Source organism: Hyaena hyaena, unplaced genomic scaffold, assembly GCF_003009895.1.
Source record: "Hyaena hyaena isolate Hyena2069 unplaced genomic scaffold, ASM300989v1 scaffold_376, whole genome shotgun sequence".
NCBI classification, from domain to species: Eukaryota; Metazoa; Chordata; class Mammalia; order Carnivora; family Hyaenidae; genus Hyaena; species Hyaena hyaena.
The window spans coordinates 1238461-1254556 of record NW_024081008.1 but is presented as its reverse complement, the minus strand read 5'-3'; the positions used below and the strand labels follow the sequence as shown (position 1 = coordinate 1254556).

General features: G+C 38.4%; 1 protein-coding gene across 1 annotated transcript in view; it reads left to right on the top strand.

The window, feature by feature from the left end:
* GUCY1A2 (guanylate cyclase 1 soluble subunit alpha 2) overlaps window positions 1-3874 on the top strand; it is a 296831-nt gene extending 292957 nt beyond the window's left edge. The window contains exon 8 of the mRNA XM_039250618.1: window positions 3125-3874. Within this exon, the coding sequence (XP_039106549.1) occupies window positions 3125-3332 (208 nt within the window). The 3' untranslated portion in view covers window positions 3333-3874. The remainder of the gene's footprint in view (window positions 1-3124) is intronic.
* The last annotated feature ends 12222 nt before the right edge of the window (window positions 3875-16096 follow it).

Genomic DNA, 16096 nt, shown 5'->3' with positions numbered 1-16096 from the left:
ACCAAAGTGCAGTGAATTATTTAAAAGCACTGCCTCTAAAGCAGTTAATAACCCAGCTTCATCATTTATAAGTACTTTCGTAGATGTAAACTCAATGTTATTTTTCACTGTCAGAAATCTCAATTACAACAAAATATAAATACCTTGGTGAGTCAAATAGAGGATGAAAAAAATAGAGGACTTAGTATATATAGAGAGAAGAATATAGCTCATGTGGAGTCCTATCTATTGCATGGGCCTAAAAGGAGACTTGTTTGAAAGGTTGGGGTTGTGGCTCTAGTTTATAATTGGTAGAGGTGAACTTTATTGCTCTGGCTCTTGACTTTCGTACTAAGATCCAAAGTCATCATCTCTCCCGTTAACCTGTAGAATTTCCTCCTTTGGATTTTATCCTAAGGATAAAATGTTTTACTATAGACTTTTTTACTATAGACTACCTTGCATTGCTGCTAGTTTGTTCCTATCAGTATTTCTTGCCTTTTAAAATCTATGTAAACTCATTCTGGGCATCCTGACTTCCTCTCGTCCATTCACAGGACCATTATAAAATGTCACCAGCACTCAACACCTTTGTTGGTTGATACTCAAACGTTTCACATTGATGACCATTCTATTTGAGCTAAGCAAAGTCATTGTGGAGTTCAACCCTAAACTACTGTTTAGGGAATCTTACATTTTATTTCTGAAGTGACTGGTTATATATTGTATGTAAAGAAAATTGACATCTATAAAAAAAAAAAAAAGAAAGCAAACAGTACCAACAACTTCCATTGTGATTGTCATTAATGCCTTACCAAATCTCAGCTTAATTGTTTCATCATGGGAAGCTATTTTAGTGTCTTTTTTTTTTTTTTTAAGTTTATTTCTTTATGTTGAGAGAGACAGAGAGTGAGCATGAGTCAGGGAGGGGCAGAGAGGGAGAATCCTAAGCAGGAATCCAGTGCAGAGCCCTAAGCAGGGCTTGAACCCACAGACTGTGAGATCATGACCTGAGCTGAAATCAAGAGTTGGGCTTAAAACTCTGAGCCCCTCAGGCACCCTACCTTAGTGTAGTCTTATTATTTATTCAAGGACTGACCACTTAAGGCTGCTTAAGACATTAAGTTAGAGTGGTTGAGCAAATCAGCCTAACTGAAACTGAACTTTTACCATAAATTTGTCAGAGAAGAGCATGTTTAGATTCTACGTCGGGTTATATGATAAGGATAAAAGAAGAAAGAATTCTGAAATGTTAGAAACAGCCTCATGTTGTTACATTCCAAGTTAGTTACTATAGTCACTGTGTAATATTTTTAAAGAAATAGTTAAAATTTAAAAATCCTTGGGACACCTGGGTGGCTCAGTCGGTTGAGCGTCGCACTTTGGCTCAGGTCATAATCTCATAGTTCGTGAGTTCCAATGCCACGTCGGGCTCCGTGCTGACGGCTCAGAGCCTGGAGTGTGCCTCAGATTCTGTGTCTGTCTCCCTCGCTCTCTCCTACCCCCTCCATCTGTCTGTCTCTCTCAGAAATAAACATTAAAAAAAACCCAGAGTTTAAAAATCCTTTACAAAGCAAAATAGTACCACCCCCATTCGTAAAAGTAAATGCAGATTGCTCCTCCTACTATAAGGAGTCTTAGTACTATCAAGCTGTTTTCAGATATTTTATCCATTAAACATCAAAGAATGTGTTTTCCCTCTCAGTGTGAAGATGATTATCAGTGCTTGTGCAGTGAGCTCACCTTCCCTCAGGTACTTCGTTCTCCTTGCACTCACTGCGTTTTTCATCCCTGCATTCATTCTACCACAGCTGGTCCTGGAACCTGACCCAGCTCTTACGCTGTGTGCCTTTGGATCGGCTGTCTCCATTCACCCAGCTCAGGAAAACGAGCTGTTTTTAGGAAAGGGGTGATGCGAGGTTTGGCTCCACTGTGCCTTCCAAATGGAGACTACATGTTTAGTTTAGGATTTCAAACTGCTGTCTTACCCTACTGTGTCAGCCTTCTCGCTCTTTCCTCATTGTATAACGCCATCAAATGGTTGGAAATGCATTGATACTCATCATACATTTCTCTATTACTGTGGGCTTTGCTTTTCAGTCTTTATTTTCCACTTCTTTTATTCCATGTTTCCATCTTTGTTGAAAAAAGTTGGTGTTCTACCCATGATTATATTCACAAGAGTGCCTAGGAGATTTTTCCCAGGCAGTAAGAAGCAACCTAGGAGGGCTACTGAGTTAAGCTGAATAGCTGAGCCACAGCTTTTGGTCTGGGGATCAACCTTAACATTTCATGGACCTGGACAAAAGTAAGTCTCTGGTGTTCGTGTACTAGTAAAGAGTAAGTGTGACTGGAAGGGAAGAGTCACACTGTCTGACCAGTAGACACTGGAGGTCACAAAACATGTATTGCTAGAGATCTGTAACCAACTACTGAAGATACCTAAAGTCATGAATGCTCCACAGTGCTATATAACTGATGTGTCTGGCAAACAGGACACACATTTAAAGCCTACAGAGAATCTTTAAAACATAAGAGGAGTGCTCCAGAATTTAGGCAGGTTTTAAAACCAGAAAGGGTAAGTACAACATGTTCGAATAAGGATTTGTGTTATACATGGGGCAGCTGGTGGCTCAGTCAGTTGAGCATCCGACTCTTGATTTTGGGTCAGGTCATGATCTCACAGTTGTGGGACTGGGCCCTCGTGTTGGGCTCTGTGCTGAGTGTGGAGCCTGCATGGGTTTCTCTGTCTCCCTCTCTGTCTTTGTCCCTTCCCTACTTGTGTGCATGCACACGTGCTCTCAAAATAAATAAATAAATGTTTTTAAAAAAAGAATTTGCACTGTACAGTTTTCTAAAGAAAACTTTAGCCTTTTAGAAAAAAAGCCAAATTTGAAAAATATTTTCAAGTAGAACCAGAAACAGCAACTTTTAAAAATTATAACATGAAAGTGTCTTTCCTGAGAAACAACACTTCCTGGCATTTGAGTCCCAGGAAGGCCACATTTATACAAATAAATAGTGGTGTCAACATGAGCCTGATCATTGATAGGCTTCCTGAGCCTTTAAATTTTCTATCTGCTTATTCTCCCTTCTCCTGTCTATTTGAACTATTAGATTCACATTATCTGTATTTTCTTCTTAGATTATTAAAACGGGAAGAAAGTTTCACATTCATTCCTCGGTCCCGTGAAGAGCTTCCAGATAACTTTCCAAAGGAAATCCCAGGGATCTGCTATTTCCTGGAGGTAAGGACTGGTCCTAAGCAGCCAAAGCCTTCTCTTTCTTCATCGAGAATCAAGAAAGTTTCCTACAACATCGGCACCATGTTCCTCCGGGAAACAAGCCTCTGAGATCTTCAGCAGATCAAAGACTTCTCCACAAAGCACAAGCCCAGAACATGGGTCATGAAGGGAGAGTGGAAAGAGATTGTTTCTCTTCTACTGATTTGCTGAGAGCAAGCAGCAGAATTTCTGTGTTGTTAGGCAATAATCCTAGAAAAAGGTGGGTGATGACTGTCAATAAAAAAAATGGGGGGGAATAAGAAGTGTCCATCCATATGAATGCTTTTGGTCATATATATATTTTAATCACAAGTATGGGCCCCCTTTCAAAACCAAACAATTAATAGATTCCATGTTTTCTTGTTTGTCACACATACAGGTATCTTTCCCTATATATTTGTATCACTTTTGAGAGCCAGTTTTGACGATCAGTTCCTACATTTAGTGAGATGGTATGTGGGGGATATTTTCTAATTTTGTTTTCCTGAACAGACATTTCATATGTACATCATAGCACTATGGTCTCCTTCCCAGCAGGAAGAATTGTAACTCTGCAAAACCTTTTAGGGATATTACCTATTTTTATACATCTCTCTTCTTCTGGATAATTCCATTTCACACACAACACTATTCAGTTTTCAGAATCTGCAACTGTGTAGTTGGCATATTATATAACTGTAACCTATTAAGCAAATGTAGTTTTGCTTCTTTAGACAGATTAGTGCTTGGACTGAGAATACATATAACTGGGGATTTCAGATGCTGAGAAAGCATCATATGTCTGCTTAGTAAATGGATCTCTTAGATATAATTAATGTAGCATGGAATCCAGAGGAAATCAAGTTTCCCAGTAACAGATTTCTCCGTAAGTAGGATCACAGAAGTCTTTCTGCCATCTTCTAGCGAATGTCGGTTAAAATGAAATGCTTTGCTGTATAGGACCCTTTTCAACTCAGCCCTTATAAATCTATGTAGCTTGTGCTCTGCGCTCGAGGGCGTTGTCCTAAGCAGCTTCCTGCTACAGAACTTGTTAGCACCCCTCACCCCGCCAGCCCCACCCAGCCGGCCCCTGGATGCTTCCTAAGCCTACCTGCCATTCTTGGAAGCCAATTCCTCAACGCTGGCGTTAGTGACAAAGAGGTCGTAGGGACATTTTGCCAAGAATGCTATTTCTTCTTGTCAAATAAGCCAGGGGAAAAAAGGTCTATTTTATGGCTTTGGGATTTCAAAAAATAGAAGAGTTTTTCTCTGGCGGTTTGATTGACGGGACTCTTCAGTTCAGTGACTCCCCTTGGCGGACACCGCTAGCCTCGGGCCCAGTAATCGCCATCGTGACAGACAGGCTTCTATCGCGCGTGCTGCTAACATGCAGAGCTGTTCCCACGAATCAACACTGCATGAAAGTACTATCGCAGACTCGCCCTGAAATTAGGAGCACAGCATGTCCAGAGTTTCCCTCTTTTGGATCAGATATAAAACCCAAGTTTCTCTTGAGGTTAATGAGCTGGAAACATTGGTTTCCTTGAAACCCTGAAGTGGCTCTTTCTTCCCCCAGACGGTATCCTCATAGATCGCTTATGTCTACTGAATGTAATTCATTTCTTGTTCTAGTCAGGCATTTCGGCTGCATTATGATTTGTTTACAACATAACACAGCGAAGGAGCACATTAACTAGTCTCCAGTGTAGCCTGTGAGACTTATTAGTATTTTTAAGTTCTAAGTGTGTAGCTAGAAAACATTTATAGATATGCGAAGTGTTTGTTAGAACGGTGATCACTTTTGTAATTGCACCCCAAAACTTATGGAGACCCTAGGGCAACACTTAGTGTGGAAAGGGGATCTAGACCCTGAGCACTCTGACAGCTCCCTGTCCCTCTCCTCCCCGGGTATAGTAGGCTTCTGTTTTGAACAACACAGAGGCCAGAAGGCTTGGGCGTTTAAGGGGGTTGTATAGGCTGAGAAAATGGTGCTCTCATGGGGTGATTACAAAGGAGTCTCTTCAGGGGACTGGGAGATTAAACTACTTCCTTAACTGAGAAGAAGGGGGAGGTTTACCATCAGTGTGGACAGAACAGGCTGGGAGCACCAGAGTCCTCATGCTAAAAACAGACAACCCTTGCAGTGTGCTCTGTACAGCCCAGGAACGTGGGGAGAGCCCCAAGCTCGCTGAAGTCACGGAGGCTTATTCTGCACAGGAACTTACTTAGAGCTTATGATGATAATAAGTAAATCAATGAACGTTTCGGTGGTAAACAATGTGTTTTTGTAACCATACGGCTGAAAGGGACTTCCAGCAATCATCCAATCTATTTCTCTGCTTTTTGTGAAGATTTGTCTGAGCAACTATTCTAGACAGATGATCGTTCTCTCTATACTTAAGAATATCTATGACAAGCATATTTTAAAAGCATCATTGCAAATCCACTTCATTATCCAGTAATTGGTAATAGGGCCCAAGACACGAATTGTATATACATTCAATTTGTCAAAATAACAATCCCTTTTAGTTTATATGGTCCTACTTAGAGAAGTAAAAGCCATTTCACTGTCACAAATGTGACAATGAAAAAGATACCAGAGACCTATTATATATCACAGACAGGATGTAAACTGCATTTTTCAAACAATATAATCTAAATGTATCTTTGAAGCTAGATTCTGAGGCAATACTCTAATCTGTTTCCATTTTGCCAACCTAGGACAGTTGATTATTAGTTATGCTGTTGCTACGTGTTTGCAAGTTACTGCATAAAATGGCCGTTCATTCTAGCTGCAGTCACAGAATTTAGAAGCTGTGAAAACCTATTACATTTTTATTTGTCCTATATAGCACAGTCCACATATTCTCCATTTAGGAATTAAAACTATTAACAATGAGTCATAGTTAGGATTTCACTTGACTAATATCTATACATTATTCTTACCTAAAAACTATTGCAGACAGGATGCATTTTAGTGTGGCAGATTAAAAGGGAATGTAAATGGATATCTCATTAGAAGTCAAGTGGTATTAAATTAGGGAAATGGCATTAACCCACTCTCAAAAGGATACATTAAAATATAATTTGGTACATCTAGCTCCTTCAGTTTAGTGTTCTGTTAGGAAACTATTTTGAAGAAGTCACTTTATGACTAGGCATCAGTAGCAGAGATTCACAGTGGCATCAGTATTATTTTGATAGACAGTCGCTGCAAATAATCAATCAGTTATCCAACAAGGTCAGATACCCTCATATGTATCTCCAAACACAGTGCACAGCAGTTGCTTTGGGAATCTTGATAAATAGGTAACATTAGCCATAATAACAAAGAATGCCTGCAGAACACACATTGTTGGCTGTCTTGGCTAAATAGTGTGGCATCAAGAGAAAGAAAGAAGACATAGCTCCTATGTAACAGATGACCAAACTGTCTAAAGCCGGCCTTGATATCCATCTCTTCTACTTTATTTTGGAATTCCCTCTTAAAATATGGCTGTTTGGAGTCCAATGAGTTATGACCTCTTAGGACTCTGAGACCAACACTGATCCCTGAGACTTTGAGTGAGTCCATGGATTCAGCACTTCAAATGTGAACTCTCATGGTCTCACACTTGGTCTTCTTGTCCATTGACAACAGTATCAGGGGCATAGTGTTTTAGTGTCACAGTGCAAAAATGTGCCTCTCCAGGAAACAGAGTAAAATGAGACAACTTCTCAGAATCTCACTGACAAGTGGTGCAGCAGGGCTTTTAATTTTGCAAAATGTTCCAAAGATTTCCAGCAATAAAACAAAATTAAATTGATGCGTGCAAAGAAAATGCAAAGCCTCAGAGTTTGGAAAATCACCAAGCTCTGTGTTTTGTACAAAAATATCGCTACCAATTGAAATCCTGTACTTGAGGTTGGGAGATATCAAAAAGGAACTCAAGATTACAACTGTCATTACAGAGGTTTCCTGAAGGCGCCCTGTGATCGTGACTTGCTGAGGGCAGGTGTATGGATCATCAGGGCCTAGTTGCACATGTAGGTTTCTGCTTATCATGACCCTGTCTTACTCCATGCTGTCACTGGAAACCAGCTCCCTCCCTCAACCCTGGCCCCAACAAACCCCATTCTCCTGGTGCCTCTGAACCTAATATGGCCACAGCAAGGGTTACCGATCCCTGCCTCAGGCAGACAGGAAGACCCACTCCAGGCCCAAGTAACAATGCACTTCTGAAGTGAACTAAGCATTCCCAGTTGTGCTGGGGCACTGCCAACACCTACAGCTTTTCCCTGTGCTTTTTCTTCAAAATATAATCGGACTCCAAGCACTTGATAAAGGACTCTGAATAGGCTTTGGGCAACATCAGGTGCCTTTCAGCCAACAATACCTAGAAACTCAAGTCCAAGGACCAAGCCCATATTGCAGCCGAGGTATTTCTATTATTAACTTACAGATCTTCAACTACAAAAATTATGTTATTTCAGAGGCTTCTGAAAGCCTATTTTATGAGACAGAGCTGGAAAAACAGAGTATATGAGAGACTGAGTAATCAGAGGTTAACATATTCCAATCCAAATGATTCCTTATGGGTAGCTCTTGATGTGAATATACTTCATTCATAAGCAGTTGATTTAATATACACATAACTTGTGTTAACATGGCTGAACTTTATTGTTAAACGGATAAATTGGCCCCAGCAGTGGACTCAGTATGAGGATCCTAGAGGTGGTGAATGAAGAACAAACACTGATATTATAAACAGATTAACATAAATCTTGTCAGAATATACTGAGATAGTGTGCAAAATTCCTTCCTCACACTTGAGTCAAACAAATGAAACCTAAGCATTCTTGTCCTGCTGCTTTCTGTTTCCTTCCTTCCTTTTTTCCTTCTCGCTTTCATAAAAAAGGTCAGTGATATAGCCAATCTCATGTTGTAAAATATTTACAGTTTTATAAAGTAATGAATAATCTCTGTGTGTTTGAGGGTATATGTATGTGTGCATGTGTGTGCTGATTGCAGATATTAAGATGACTAAAGGGAGTGACATTTTGGAAGGACTTGCAATGTCAAGAATTAAAGTTTGCATTTTTATTTCCAATATGTTATGACCGGAACACAGCCTCAGTCCAGTGCTGCACTGCCATCCCATCCTTATTAAGAAACGATCCTGTTCAGTGGTTCAACTCATCAGCTTGGCAGTCTCTAGCTGCCTATGCAAGAATTACCTAGGAAGCTTTCAGAAATACAAATTACTGAGCTTTATCTGTGTGGCCTAGGAATCTGTATTAAGAAAAATCACTCTAGGTAATGTGAATATATAGCCAGATTTGAGAATCATTGAAGAGTATTCAAATCATCCCAATTACTAGGAATAAATACAAGTTGACTAAGACAATGTATATTATTTCATGTGTAGTTATTTTGAAAAGCTAAGTATTCTGGGCTTTGCAGCATTATTTCCTTCACAAGTTTTAATTTTAGTTTTAGTCTCAAATTTACAGTCTGCTTTTTGGGCATGAGATCTCAAAGTTATTAGAGACAGGAGCCAATACTAAAAAGCATGAGGAATGAATATTGCTCACTATAGGGCTATTAGGCACACGAGGTACGGTACCATTTTCTTAGCTGCCACCAGAGCTGTGCAGTCTATCACAGCATTTGCTGATCCTCGCCACCAAGATATTAACAATCAACTTTTGGACACAGGAGCAAATGTTGAAGTGACAGCCTGATTTCTGAATGCTTTGATTTTTATGTTATAAAAAATCACCAACTCAATACTTAGTCTCACTCTGTACTTTTCACATTGAATTGTGCATTCATCTAAAAATGATTTCCTAGCAATACTTTATAACAACCTTGCAAGCAATAATTTAAGCCATGGTATGATGCCATATGAAACCTGCACTTTTGTGCACTTCATAGAACATTGAGGGAAATAGAGACACATTTTATACAAGCAATAATATAGCTGCTGTGGACTTTCAAAAGATATTAGTGATTCTACAACAGCAAAATGAGCAGCAGCAGGTGATAAGTTGGATAAAAATTATCTGAGCAAACGATATGGTTCATCTGTCTGTGAAGTTATTCATTTGCACACATGCTATAAGGTAATAGACTCCCATCACATTATTTCTATTTTACAACTTTTAAATACCTATCATAATATGATTTCTATTCCTCTCAAGAGGTTTGTGTATGTAATGTTGCCCAGACTTCCACATCTTTGTGGAATATAGTAGTAAGGAACAGTTAAGGATGGATAATGAGTACAGGTGGAGCAGAGGTTGGATGAATGTAGGCTTTGGAGAAATGTAGATGGATCTTGGGACATGTTAATTCAACCCTTGGATTGATAGGGTCTTAGAAGATGAAAGATAAAAAGAGCTCATAACTACTGTTTTCTATGATGGCAAATGCTTAGTAAGTATAATAGTATTTTGTCTCCAGAATATGATTGGTTGGATGTCATCTGTAGCATAACTTAAAATCTGAAAATGATTCTGCAGCCATATTGAAAATAACCTGCCCTTCTCAACTATTTTGATGACAGCACTAACGCTTGTAAATTTCAAGATAAGGAATTCAAATGTTTAGTCTTAGAATGTAATTTTAATCAAATATGGCATGGTCAATAATAATCAGTCTTTTAATAGTTAAATTATCTCTCCATCATTTAGCATAACATACTAGGATTACAGCTAAAAGCAAGTGGTAAACTTATGTTACACTGAGGAACTTCTAAACATTAGATTATCATTTAGCAAAGTCATGTAATCTTAGGATCCATTCAGAGGCCTCTAAATAAGGTTACAGCTCCCATCACTGCCTCCCTGGGTAAACTCGCTTCTAACCACGAATCTGAATACCGTTGGAATGGTGCGTGGGTTTGCTGTGAGTTTACCTTCCTGTTACCCAATGTAAAAGTGAAGGCAACATCCTTCTCACAATTTAGAGAATCCCCCTGTTAAAAGCCCAACAGGATGTTGATTCCCTCAGAAAGCTTTTGACAATTTTTTTTATCACTGAATGCTTAATTCTTAGTAAATGTGCTTTTGATTGTTAAGAATGAAAAATACGTAATTTGAACCTATTAAACTATAGTGAATTTATCCTCCCAGCAAAGTCATCTAGTTGGTGAGCTGATCATTCTTAATATTAGACATAAGTACTGTTATTATTTGAAAGCAGAAAACTAAATAGCAAGCCTAAGTAATACATTGTTTCTGATCCTTTTGATACATATTTTTTAAATAAAGGGATCAGTTCATATTTAGCCGTCTTCTTCCGTGGCCTTTTCACTATTTGGAGACAAAGAAGGGATTCTTCTAAATATATTTTTACTCTGGTCTATTCATACAGTCATGTATTAATTGGGGTAAAATGAGAAATGTGCAAAATTGCTTCTTTACACAACCTCCCTTTTTCAAGACACTTCTGCCTTTTTGCTGCCTGGCAGCTGTACATCACACTCGGGACACAGGGACTCGTGGAGGGGTGGGGACGGGCAGGAGCTTTAGAAGAGACTGAGCAAAAAGATTTACTTGTTTTCTTCATGAAGGTATAGATACTCGTAGAGGAGAAGACGTTTCCATAATAGACACATGTGGTTTCATGAAGCCAAATGATATATCTGACTGCTGGTCATTCTTATTCTGAACAGAGAAAAGGGAAAAAAGTCTTTCACAAGTCACAGTCCATTTTCTTAGGAGGTAGTGTCAGCCACTCAGCAGCAGCACTATCAGTGATGCAGGGATTAGAGCCTCACGGAGCTAAATATAGAACCCCTCTGAAGGTGGCAGAGAGAGAGCCAGCCATGGTTACCATGATGAAGATAAATGAAAGTGTCAGAACATCTGGGCTGGAGGAACAAAGGAGACCAGATACCAGCTCTGCCACCTGTCACACAAAAGCCTGCTAAAATTAGTGCAAGTGATACTAAAACATGTTTTCTCCCTTTATAACACGCCTGGCTGAGCTAACATTCAGGGAGAAGAATGCAGTCTGATTTTATACATCCTTTTTCTGTGTGTTCTGACATGATAGCAATGATAGCTTTCCCTTGCTGGGAAATTTGATCACTAAGAATGAAAACCATCCTGGGTTCTAAAATTAGGAAAATCATTTTTGGAGTCCTACTCTCTTCTGTATTCTTCACCCTGTTCTCCAGGTGGGTTTTGGCTGCCAGCAAAACTAGTGCTCGACTGTAGATCGAAGCCTTTCTGACCCCAAGCCCACCCAGCTCCTGCAGGGATGCTCCACAGTTGGAGCCGGGCAGAGTCACCCCAGCATCGGGCCATGTGCTGCGAGAGAGAGCAAGAGGCACCCACAGGCTTCCGAAATTGGAAGTGGTTAAGTAGCCTCGGATCTAGTGGTTAATTCACTAGATGGTTAGTGGTTAATTCGGATCTAATGGTTAATTCAAGCAGAGATTTTTTTAGAACAGGAAAATTTTTAAGGAAGGAAACACATTTGAATAATTGTTAATCAGAATTATCAGCTAGAAAAAGAATTTAGGACAAAGGTTTGTCATCTTGAAAGAGTCAACTTACATCCCAAAGTCAGAATGCTAGACACTTCTGAAAGTTTTCTAAATTTGTCAAGTTTTCCAGCACTGAGAAAGAAATATAATGTTGTTGATGCATTCTTTAAGGTTTGAACCTCCCAGGGATAACACATACTTATAAAATGCATTTAAATAATTTTTTCTCCCATGTTTTCCGTTTGTGGCAGAAAATAGATAGAGGATGTCACAAAACTTACAAATTGTGGCATTAAGCCATGGTTTGCAAGTTGGGCAACAACATTGCTTTACATAAAATAATAAACTCGTTTTAATAATCAAAGCATTAAGAATAATAGTCAAATAATATTGTGTTAAGACTTGTTCACATTAGGATTATGCATATTATGATTCTCAGACTAAAATCTAAATCAAAGCTAATTTATGTTCAGGTCATTTGAAAAAATATAAATATCCTACATCACCTTTCACAAACAAGTCTATACATTTCTGTACTCAATGAGACATCAAATCCTGAACTCTTCTACATTTGTGATCTCCCTAGAGGCATTCCTTTATGCTCAATATCACTAACTTTCAAGGCCAGCAAGAAAAGACAGTTGCTTCTGAGGCTGGTGTAGTCTGGATCAGTATGTTTCCGTATCAGCACTTAAAACAAGTCTTCCCCCCTTTTTTCCTTTTTTTTCTTTTTGCTTTTTTTTATTCAAATCTCCATGAAGTGAAGCATAATACTGGAAAATATCAGAATGGCCAGAAAGCTTATCAACAACCTGAAATCCCCCTTCCAAATTTTATTGGTATAAGTTACCATGTTGAAATTAAAACCCAACCTTGGCTTGGAGTCTCTGATGAGTTATTTTTATAGTATTTGAGTAGAAGGAACTATTGAGAAGAAATTAACTCTTTTTTAAAATTTTTTAATGTTTCTTAAATTTGTTTCTGAGAGAGAGAGTGTGTGTGTGAGCAGGGGAGGGTCAGAGAGGGAGGGAGACACAGAATCTGAAGGCTCCAGGCTCTGAGCTGTCAGCACAGAGCCCGACACGGGGCTCGAACCCACGGACTGTGAGATTCGTGAGATCATGACCTGAGCCGAACGAAGTCAGATGCTTAACCGACTGAGCCACCCAGGCGCCCAGAGAAGAAATTAACTCTTACGGTAGATGTCATTCTAGCCAGGAAGGTCTCAGGCACCTAGATGACCATGTAACTATCTATACTTATTCAGGGAGGTGTTTTTAAAACTTCTTTAACTTTTGCTCTTGAATGAAGATGATTATTAGTGGGTGACAGCCAAAATTATCATTGCTGTCTTTTTCATCTGTTTCAAGTGTGTCACCAGGCACTCGTAAAATCCATCTCCTTCTTTATGTAACTCCATGACCTCGTAATGGGCACTCACTGCCTTTTCTTTTGACCCTTAGAAAACATTTTTTTCCTATCTAAAAGAAATCTCCTAACTAAAATGTAAATGAACACCTGAGTATGGAGGTATCCCATTTTATGAGCATGTATGAAAAGAAATACTTTGGCTGGATTCAGGTGGACTGCAAGAAAGAGAAAGGACAGAAACTGGGAAGATGAAAAGAGACAAAAAAGTCAAACTTTACCTACATTAAGATTATGCCTGTAGACCAACCCTGTTCATCTCAAAGAAGGCTGAAAAAGGATGAACCGATGATCGATTTTAAATACGGTATATTTAACGTATATATTAACATACTTAACAGAATGTCATAAAAGTCATCATGTGAAAACTTTGATAAATGAGAAACTTAAAAAAATATACTCATCAGAATGAATCTATTTAAAAGTATAAGAACTTCTTGCCTTATACATGCCCACCCCCAGGATTTGTGTTCTGTTGGGGAAATGTGGTACTGTGTCTTTAAGCAGTATTGGCCATATGTCCTAATTAAACATTAGGATGGTCTTAATGATAATGAGAAACAGTGAAAAGGTCCCCATATTGAGTGTAGCTATAATTTGAACATCAGTAGGATTTGATATTGTTTCTCAGGAAGACTCTTGGCAAGTGTAAAGTGAATGGCCTGTGTACGGGAATTATGTTCAGTAAACTAATTAAAGATTGCCAACATCCTCAGCTTCTCTTTTTATCCTTCTCATTCTTTCTTTCTCTCTCTCCCTCTCTCCCTTCTTCTCTCCTTCCTTCTTTCCTTTTTTCTTTTCTTTCTTTGTAGCTCTTACGAAAGATGTGAAAATAGTACTTCACTATTGGCTGGGGTTTCTCTGTTTCACTTTCACACCACTGAGTACAATGTAGATTCAGGAGGTAAGGAAAAGAAGAACATGTTAGATAGAGATTGTTTGGGGGGTGGGGGGAAGGGCTGAGATCATTGAGACCTTAGCTTCTCAGTTAACAAAACAGGAGTTAAAACAAAATATGTATGTTGTTCTTTGACACTGAATTTAAACCTTTTTTCAAGAAGTTATCAGGATCAACCACTTTGGACACCTTTGCCCCTACAAAGATCTTCATTTAGAAAAGTCTTCTTCTTTTCACATAGCAAATTGTTACTTGGGTACCACACTGCTCATCATTGAAATAGAAAAGAAGATTTCTCCATTTGTAGGGAATATTTTTTTTAAATAACTTTCCAGTAAGGCAAATACACCCAGTGCTACTTGATTTTACTGGCCCTGTATCTAGTAAGAACTGTGATCCTGTCTTCCTTCCTCTCCATACCCATCTGTAACTCGTTTGGCACAGCATGGTGTTAGGGTTCTCTTTTGAGGGTCTGAAAATTTTTTAAGTCTACTGTATTAAAAAAGCAATATACAATGCATTCCCTGTTTCTTGGCTCTATACCTTTGACATCTTAGTATATATTCAGATAGCTGTTTATAACCACAATTTCTATTTACTCACCAGAATGACCTAATCACCATGTTCTTAAATACAAAAAGACACCGGTTGGATCATCTACAAATCCCAATCCAAAGCCATTTTTTCAGGGAAAATTCAATCATTTCTAGCAAAGTATTTTATTCTTAAGGAAAAAGAAGTGAATTATCTTATTTAAAAGAGTAAAAGTGAGGAAGACAGAATATGCTCTTTCATTTTAGATATCCCCAACACTAAAATCATTTGAACAAGTATTGAGTAAGATTTAAAGAATCTTAATCTCTGGAACTTAAAATGTTATTTTCATTTTTTGTTACGGTATTAACATTACATTCAAACTATTTATCAAGTTGTAAAGTATATTCATTACAGAAAATTATATAGAAATAACACAGCTTTTTTTTTCCCTGGAAGATATGCTTCTATAAGTCATGTATCTTTGATTTTTGGTTCTCATTTCTCATTTAGGCTTTTTTTTTTATACCCTAAAGGGTTTTCTCCTATTCAGCCAGTCAGTCCAGAGAAGGGATATGAAAACTTGAGAAAAAGTTGACACATTAAAATTGTAAATTTCTATGTTAATTGACTTTTATTTATTTCACACTGACTAAACTATGGTGAAATTGTGAAGAAGCAGGCAGCTACCGTATAAACTGACACTTCAGAAAATACAAATTACTTTCTTCCTGTGATTTCCAGTGTTAAGAAAGCCTTGTCCTGAAATGATGTACAAGATCAATACTTGTTCAGATGAACACACATGACCTTCAGCACCTTTACCATTTTTATTTCTTGAGGGAAATATGTTTAATAAGGATGTAAGAGTAAAAGAAATGTGGTTGAGGGAAACAGAAGAAACTGAGATAGAGAAGCTGGGATCCACAGTCCCATTTTCTCCATGTCGCTGTTTACTGCTGTACTGGCCCCTCGGGCCGATTGGCAGTGTGCTACTAGTCACGATCTCCTTTCAGAATCTGGAGAGAAGAAAAATTACTCCAACCACAAACAGTGGTTCACACCATTATGGTAGATTTTGACTACCATGAAAATCAGGTTAAGTTCAAATAAAAAAAGCGGTCCATGGAGAGAAATAACTTTTGATTTTTCTTAGAGGTGGATAAACAGCTTTTCCCTTATAAAAGAAAAAAAAATCTTCCTGGGGAGTTAGGCTTTGGAAAATCTCTGAAGTTTTATAGCATCTGCCTGCAACTACATCATAACTTTGGTAATCAAGTGACAGAATTGTCTCATTTTGCTTTTAAAATGTGCTGATTAAGTGCATTCCAGAAATAATACATATCATTCTTCATTTCAAAGTCAACCTACCTGAATCCTGACTCGTCAACTGTGAGTAGCCATTTTACAAAACCAAAGGTGTCTCATTTCCCAAACAGTACTATAGATTCAAAATCTTGCCTGTTCATTTCAGTGGATAACTAGCCAGTACATTTCCATTAAACATTCTGGCGCTA